The sequence below is a fragment of the Epinephelus moara genome, chromosome 18 (assembly GCF_006386435.1).
Source record: "Epinephelus moara isolate mb chromosome 18, YSFRI_EMoa_1.0, whole genome shotgun sequence".
Classification (NCBI taxonomy): Eukaryota; Metazoa; Chordata; class Actinopteri; order Perciformes; family Serranidae; genus Epinephelus; species Epinephelus moara.
Window position 1 is genome coordinate 19338969 of NC_065523.1, and position 9253 is coordinate 19348221.

At 40.4% G+C, this 9253-nt stretch overlaps 1 protein-coding gene across 1 annotated transcript in view; it reads left to right on the top strand.

Moving 5' to 3' along the window:
• The window catches only part of baiap3 (BAI1 associated protein 3), a 57664-nt gene that overhangs the window by 6914 nt on the left and 41497 nt on the right, over nt 1-9253 (top strand). Inside the window, exon 2 of the mRNA XM_050069929.1 lies at nt 7614-7756. Coding sequence (XP_049925886.1) covers nt 7623-7756 — 134 coding nt within the window. The 5' untranslated portion in view covers nt 7614-7622. The remainder of the gene's footprint in view (nt 1-7613; nt 7757-9253) is intronic.

Consider the following 9253-nt stretch of genomic DNA (forward strand, 5'->3'; position numbering starts at 1 on the left):
CTGGTTGATTCTTATTTTATTTATTTATTTTATTTTGATCCCCCCTATGTTCATCACTTATTGATGCTGTTTCTGAAGTATGAATAAGTCAGTAAGTAATTTATTCCATTAAAATATCATTGATGTATTATAGAAAAGTGATTTATCTTTTCATAAATGACAAAAGACACATCTGCTTATTTTCGCTGTGGTATTGTGATACTACTCAGAACCACGGTATTTTCATTGGTATCGCACAGTGGGTCCCAATTTTGGTACCGTGACAACACTAATCTGGAGGGGGTTCATCTGCAAAAACTAATGAAAAACTAAACAATGATATTCGGTACTCGGTATTCGGCCAAGCGTTTAATAATATTTGGCTTCGGCTTCGGCCACAAATTTTCATTTCGGTGCATCCCTACTTAGTAGTCAGCCATACATGAAACTCTTTATACTGACATGTTTTAAATTGTAAGGTTTTAGTAAAAATGTATGTGTTTGAGAAGCACTAAGCATACGACTGGATAAGCGAGACTTGGATTAGACTGAAGGAGTTTTGTGAGGGTTCGTGAACCACTGTTTCAACATAGTTTTGCAGCTTTTAAACACAGACCCCGAGTACTTCCATTCATTAAGAATGGTATTCTTTGTTCACCGTGGAGGCAGGGAGGCATGCAAGAAAAACGTTTTCTTCACAAGGTAAGGTAAAGGTAACATGCGGTGAGTAATTGGTCATTTTGCAAGAAGTGAAGTGTTCTTCAATGGTTCATATAATAATAATAATAATATATATATGAACTATTACATTGTAAGAGGTAAAAAGAGCCACTCTTTGCCTTTCACCCTGGTGTCTCTTTTTCCTGTTGTTAAATACATGTTTCTGAACTTAGACATTATACTTTCATGTTTCTGACATATTTCCAGTTCAGCCACATTGGAGATTGACAGCAGAAAGTATCAACAACCCTGAGATTCAGTCAGACTCCCACAGCAAGAGCTTCCTCGAGATGTTTAGGAGTGGCGTTTAAAAAGCTGACAAGAATAAATCCATCATGCAAGAGGCAGCTACTCACAACAGCCTCAATAGATCCGAAAGCAATACCACAAGACATGTTGCTGTGTTGACAACTAGTTGGCAGGCTGAAGGTTTATACATCCGCCACCTCTGGGTGAAAGCACCAAGCTTACACCTTATTCCTGTCTGCCATTTTTGAAAGTAATAGTCAATATGTGAAGTAAAAACAAAAAAAAAGGATATTAGAAGAGTTTCTCACTTGGAAATTACACAATGATCCTCATGCAGCAACATTTCCCTTAAATTTCTTATATAGTTTATTTTAATTTTCTGTTAAGAGAAAAAAAAGTCATCTCCAGATGCACCAAACATTCGTAGCTGTCCAAACCTGCTTTTTACCCAGGTGTGCTAAAAGATGAATCTCTCTTGATCATAAATTGGAAGTGCGTGGCAAATTGTTTGTAATTCGCATAGGTAATGCCCGCTTAACACCTTCTAAGGGCAGGTGTTGTGCCGTGTGCAAATACTCTGGCACATGCCTAAGAATCGACCCTACACTAAGGCCTCGGATGCAAACTACCAATCATCAATCTCCGACCAGGGTCTGACAACAACACAGCTGTGCTCCATTGACTTAATGCAATCATCTCAGATTTCCTTCATTTTCAGGCTGGTTTTGTGGATTTGGAGCTAAATGTTGTGCCTGGGGCACGTCGTGTATTAATGATACTCGTTACCTGGAGAGGTTGGAAAAAGATATACGTTTCTTCCCTGTTCCAAAACCAAAATCAAACCCTGAAGAGTGTAGGGTTAGCTAGCTAGCTACTGAAGATATAGCCTACTGAATGCATACACATGCTGCTTTTGCTTTTTAATTATTATATAAAAAGACCGACCCTGCTGTACAGGAACCAGTGAAGGGAAGCAGGGAAACTTTGCTGATTTTCAACCAGCTCTGTGTCATCGCACTGTGTGCAGATGAACGTTGTTTGACTTCCCCCAGAGATCCCTGCCTGTGTGATGGCTGAGGTCCGGGTGCTGGCAGCAGCACGGGGGTAAAGCCAAACATTCATCTGCACACACAGTGATGCCACAGAGCTGGTTCAATATCAGAAAAGTTTCCCTTTATATTCATTGTCTTGTGTGGCGATCAGCAGTGATGTGGTGGTTCACTTTTACACTGTGATCTGTAGCCTATAGTTCGGCTTTAGCTTCTAACTATCTTTGTCTTTTTACTTGTTGTTGCTGTTGACTGCAGACCCCTCTGTCTGCTTCTCTCTGGAATCACTGTTTCATTTTTCCAAAAATATGATAATATTTCTTCAGGGAGTGCAGTTGTGGGCTCCATGGGGCAGAGCTTAGTGAAGGGTCAACTGGAGAGATGCCACCAAAAAATGCTATAAGATGACCTTCAGCGGTAGTGAAATCGAAGCACTGTCCAATGAACTTAAACAAAGCAAACATGATTTTCCAGAGTGTGAGTTCTGGCATTACAGAAAAATCAAAAACCAAGCAATGGCAAAGCATTTGTGATGCTGTAAATGTCAGTAGAGGTCAGCTAAGTGACTGAAATTTTAGAAAATAAAGGTTTGACATGAAACTGGAAGCAAAGAAAATGTATGCCCAAGAGTTTTTCTCGACTTAATTGGGATCAGTTGACGAATAGTATTTCTTCAGCTGGTGAATTTAATGATCCCATAGTTATAATTACTCCACTCTATAATTAATCTAAATTTGATTATATAAATTTGCATTGGACAATTTGTGGATTGTGAAAACAAGATATTTTTTTCTTGTCTCGGTGAAAGAACTCTCAAACACTCGTAAAATCTTTTCTCACCTCAGAGAAGAGCCAAAATAAGACAACACTGGGGAATACCAGAAATGACTGGGTGTGAACAAAATAAAAGTGATTCATGAATATGAACAAAACTAAGGAAAGTTGTTCAAATGTTGCTTCCTGCATGAGGCCCGCTGATGGTATCTGACATGGAAGGAGCACAGACACTTCAGTCTAATAGAGTAAAGTGTGGATGTTCCAAGTGGATATCAGGTGTCAGCCTCCTGGATCAATAGCATACTGTCCTTTGGCTCAGTCCAGTGATGCAACGCGTACCACAAATTTCTGGCTTATTCCGAGCTGGGGAGACTGACTGCACGGCTGCTCTCTGTGCAATTGGCCTGGAGCACCGAGTGATAGCAGTCGTGCAGGCAAATATGTTTCATTTTCTGGATCCATTTGGTGTAAGCACTGTAATTCAAAACAGGCAGCCTTCAACAGTGACATAAAAGAGAGGGGAAAAAAATTAACATTGCTTGCAAAATGAGCAGCATCAGCTCAGAATCTCATCCCACGGGCACAATGAGCTAATTGTCCTCTATTACAGTTTGTTAATAACAGTGACGATAGTGCCTTTTTTTTGCCGGTTGGAGAATCGGAACAAGCTCCCGGCCCGGCGGTTCACTGCTTCTCTTTCGCACAGATGTACAGACATCGCCTGTCAACTATTGAAAAGAGTGTCTGACTGCCTGAGTCTCTCTGGCTGTCTTCTGAAACAACTTTTCCATCAATCAAAGCCTCCCTCTTGTGTCCTTGTTGTTCCTCTTTTTTTCTTTTTTTTTTTTGAGTCTCTTCTTCCTCTGCAGCCGTTCATCAGCACACTGACTATTACAGGCTCTCAAAAGACCCTCAGATATCGAGGTAGAGCCGGTATCACAGTTAGCATGCAGTAAATTGGACAAGGGACGAAAGGGATTGGCTGCTGTTAAGGCGAGTCTTTGATTTTACAACAGGCTCTTCAGTTGCTAGGCAGATGTGTGAGCATCCTCGAGTGTTTCGCCAAAGGAACTCCTGACATTTATGTGATTATTGACCTTGAAATCAGATCATTCTGATGTTTTTTTTTTTTTTTTACTTGAGGTGAATGGTGAAACTCAGGCAGCGGTGTAAACAGTCTTGCTGCCACGGTGACTTTAAAAATGTGTCAGCTAATAAATGTATTCTGTTCCTCTGGGGGTTTTATAACTGACTTCAGTATCGAACTGCAGGTATTTATAGACGCCCAACCTTGTCTCGAAATTAAAAGGATTAACTCCTAATAAAGGGTAGATGTACTGCAGACCTGTGAGGAAGTTCGGTGACTAATTTTTGCCAAATAAAAAAGAATGGGGCATTACACCTAAAGATAATATGTTAAAGCCAATATGTGGGCCTTGAGTAATCACAAGGAGTAGTATATTCCTATTAAACTGTTTATATTTTGGCTTCCTGTGCCTACAGACTCGGCTTTGATCATAGTTAAAAGCTGATTTAGAAAAGCAATTGATTCTGCCACTGCAAAGAAACTGTCAAGTTTGCTTACTTTCCCCTTTTTTCTTTACCTCTTTATTCGGGGGAAATGCAGACATGCACAGTTTCATTAGATATCCTTTAACAGAACAGTTCATTTTATTCTCCGGCTCCTCCACTGCGGGGAGCACTGACGGTGCACAATATTGTTATGAGGTCATATAATTCAGTTATACTTCACAGCCCGAAATGAAAGTTCACTTTATGGCCCTGAGAAAGACCCACTCGGTCTCGGCGAATTGCTTAGCAACACAGTGCCAATCTCTCTGAGGTCGCCAGATAGGCTCATTTTTCTGAATTCATGTTTCACAGTCACGACTGCCCTAGTTTACCTTTCTCTGCAAATGCTCGGACAACTTTCCTGCTTCTGTTGAACCATATCCAAGTGAAAAAGAATGATTTTATACAATATTTGTGGAGGAAATATATTGCCTGTATAGTCCAGTTCCTTCCTGTGTTGCTGTCTTTTTCAATAATGCTGGTTTATGCTACTAAAAATTAACCATTGTTTTTGTAATCTTATTCATTAATCAGAGGTTTAGGCCCATGTGGATTTATGAAAACAGCAATGTGAAACATTCTGGGAAATTGAAAAGGACTTTAATAGAGGTGGTTCCTTATGATAAATTATTTGTCCACAAATGCAACAGTTGGTCACCCAGTCCCTTTTACTGGCCTGGTGTAGCTACACGTTTTGACAGATGAATGTCTGTCTCAATTAGAGGCCTGGTCTGGTTGCCAAACAGTTCATTTTTTTATGGAAGTTCTTCGAATGTATAAAACTGGGTTGTTGGCTACCTCAAATTATGTGTCCATTCCTCGACTATCATGCAAGTTATTCATATTCCTTTAATCCACAAGGGTCCGCAGATCAAAAGAGTTTTTCCATAAAAAATAATCCAAGTTGTGAGTATTGTTTTAACAGGGTAAAGTGGTGTTGTGTCGGTGTGCCAAGTGCTGTAATCCTCAAGAAGCGTAACTCTCTGATGCGCTGTCTGCTGGAGCTAGATTAAATGAATGACTCATAATTTATATGTTCTCTGAAGCCTAATTTTGAAACAAGTAATAGTCATACTGGTATAAATGAACAGTTTGACTGTATTTCTGATCTTTGCTGAGCAACAGTTTTGTGTGAAAGGAATTAAAGGCCTGTCCCATATAGACACCTGTCCCAAATATAAGCCTGTGGATTTCAGTGGGTTAAGCAAATAATAGACTGGGCTATTAATTGAAGTTTCACAGCATGTAATTTTCGATACCCATATATTGATAAATATAAAGCCAGCAGCCAGCATAAAGGCTGGAAACCGCTAACCTGGCACTGTCCGAGCGTGAATTGTAAGTCGGTCCGGCTTTGCGTGCATGTTAGTGCATGTGTGTATCCCACTGGCTGGCTAATCACTTTGCATTGTATTCACAAGGGAGTTACCTCTGATATGAGGATGTAGTAGCACATACCCTCTGGTTCCTCTCCGATGAGCACCGTTAAGTGGCATTTATGCTTGTGCATCAGCTCAATGCAGAGCCTGCACCGTAGCCTACGGACGAGGCTTACAAGGCATTTATATTTGTTCAGTGGTGTGTCTGTGTCACTCTGCAGTTACACCTCCAAAACACTAGTCGGCGGCAGGGTTTCTGTGAAGTGTTGTAAAGTGTAGTTCATTGAAAACACACATTAAACATGGCTTAACAGTGACAGTTTCAAACACAAGTACACAAATCAGCTTCACTATAACTGGCAGCATTCACAGACAAACATTTGTCATGGACACATTTTCCCCACAAATACAACACGCTAATGTTTTTAGCAAAAGCCTATGGCATTTTACATTGTATAAATTAGCCTAGCGGCTAGCAGACTTTTCCTCTACTCATATGAAGCCAGGGACAACAGCAACATTTAACAAAGATAACGTTACAAAATCCTGCTAGATTACAACTCACAAGGTTCACCGACAAAACAACTGTCTCATACTAAACACATTTTCCAAACAAAGCCTATGGCATTTTACATTGTATAAATTAGCCTAGCGACAAGCGGATATTTCCTTGGCTCAGATGAAGCATTGATAAATCCCATCTCTGAATGATAAATTGCACACAAGACTTAAAATGCTATTTTAGTGGAGGCTTTATTGTCTTCACAATTTATTGTTTTTTATCTGTGAAATTAAAGTAAATAAAACCTTTGTTTCCACTGAGGGAAATGGTTTCAGCTTACAAAAAAGACAGGTGGTCTGTTTCACTGCAATGTGTAGTTTCTGGGGAGTTGCACGTCAGGCTAAGGCGTAGGGTATGGCGCAGGCTCTGCGTCGAGGTAGAGCCTACGCCATAGGTACGGCATCAGAAGTATCAATCTGGCATTTGTGCTGTTAGCATTGGTGCACCATAAACTACTAGCCGCTGGGAACTGTGTCCAGACAACTCATACGGTCTGAATTTCACGCTTTAATCCAACTTTAATTACAGATGATAACATTTTTTCTGTACAGGAAAGTACACAAATTGTTACTGAATGTGTTTCTCATTAAATCACAAGTGCTTCTTTATCAGACTGCTTCTCTTTACAACCCTCATTACAGCACACTTTTCATATAAGCTTCTTTTGTTGACTCTCAAAAGTCAAAATCTTATTATTCTATTTTCACATCATCAGACTGAGCTGTTTTTGCAACATATTCTGGGTCTTGTTATTAGATCCTCTATTTTTTACCCTGCAGAGGCTCCAGGTCTACAATTAAGACATCCAGGGGAATCATTTCTAAACATAGCTTTTACTTTGCTTTATTGCAGAGTCTCGCCATTTCATTTTAGCGATCCAACAGTTTTTATGACTTTGTTGTTATGGGGCTCTTGTGGCTCACAGCTCTGCTGGGCTTCTTAATTTGCATATTTCTTACAAAGTATGATCCCAAAAATAAAGTTCGACTGACTCTGAACTGACCAGACCCAAAGGTGCAAGATAAATTGCACACCCTGCGGCATCAGACAGAAATAGAAAGCACCTTCTGCTGAGGAAGAGTATAATTATGTTAAAAGAGCAAGGGGGTGATTATGCAGCTGATTAGACCAAAAGAATCCCCCGAGTCAACTGTATTTCCAGAAACAACTGGTTTCATAAATATGATCCCGCAGCGGAAATGAATTGTACATATTGTGACTCACTTCTCTGTAACAGAGGTTGTGAATTACATAAACTCTGCCAATCACGGGGTGGACCAGAGCGACAGCATCTTGATGTTTGCCCCTTTGTGTCTGTTCTGGCAGTGAGAGATCATGACGACCCTGCTCGACCTGAAGAGTAGCGTGCTGAGGCAGGTGCAGAGGAGCCAGTCGCTGAGGAGCCGAAGGGAGCCGCCACCCACCGCCAGCAGCCCCCTCACGCACTGTCCTGACCCCTTACCTCGCAGGTGAGTCACTGGGGTTTGCAAGCATATACACAACTGCAAGTAGCTGGTTTTGGGTCATTATGGTGGTTTGTCATGGATGTGGCATTCGTGGAACTTTGGTGCTGTCTTGTTTGACATAGTGGTTTTATGACTGTTTTTTACTTATAATTTAACTGATGAACATGTATTGATGCTGACTGAACTGAAATCCCTCTGGGCACACTGATTGGCAGAAGCGTGTTGCCTGATTTTATGAGATCAAAAGTAAAGTTGTGATGCACTTCCAGCCTTTGCTTTTTAGATTACCTATTGCGTTGCTGTCAGACACAAATTAAGCCTCGCTTGAGTTTGAGCAAGAAGCAGCACACCGGCTGTTTATTAATATATTACTGTTTCTAGCTATAGTTAATATTTGCTTGATTGTTACCGCTTAGGAAAAGTAATCGCTTTCATAATGAAAGTCTTTTTTTTTTTTGAGGAAAATTAAATTGCGGCGTAGCTCCGGAAGATGACAGCCCTTCGAAGACGGCGGCACAAGCTCATAAGAAATAATTCCTGTCTGTTATTCATTTGTTTTTCGGCTGGCCGTCCAGCCGAAGCCACAGGTCATTATTTCTTGTCAACAGAATGTTTTAATGTGTTTGGCATTTATTCCAGAGTTGTGACTTGCTGTGAGCAGGCAATGCACAAGCTGCCTCTCCCCCAAGGACACATCAACCACACTATTACATGCACAGTCAGGCTCTGAGGGCATTGCAAATGCTGTTTTCTTGTGTATCAGTTTACACTCCATGGTTCTGATGTCCACATGTCTCCTTCGACATGAGGGTGCAGCACACTGCTGCTTGCTGTTTGCAGTTGAGTGATGAAGATATCATGCACATCACATAAGACATCTTTGTGTCTGTATTCAGTATACATTAAAGTTACAGGTACATGGGTGATCGGTGGGGTAAAGGTTTTGGGATCGAAGGTTTTGTGTGTGTGTATACTGTATGTACATGTGTGGCCACGGTATATGTCATTGCATTTATTTTTGTATGCATTTCAGACATAAAAAATGAAAAGAAATAAAGAACAGATAAAGGTCAAAAGTCAGGCTTTCCTTGGTAATATGCTAACTTAAAAGTTTTGTATGTGAATTGCCAAAAACAAAAAAGATCAAGTTTTCTATATCATTAAGATGTCACATTGGACCGGAGTGGAAACGTTTAGGTGATTAATTGATTAGTCGATCAAAAGAAAATAAATCTACAACTATTTTGATATCGGTTTAATAATTTCAGTCACTTTTCAAGCCAAATACTCCAAATATTTAGGGTCCAGGCAGCTAAGCTGCCAGGACACTATTGTAATCCTAGGTATTCTTCTTCTTCTTCTTCTTCTTCTTCTTCTTCTTCTTCTTCTTCTTCTTCTTCTTCTTCCGAGGAAATCGTACTTCCCATGGGTGAAAACTCACCAAACTTTGCACAAAGGTCCAGTCTCATGCCAGATATCCTCAGCTGTAAACTCAAGCCA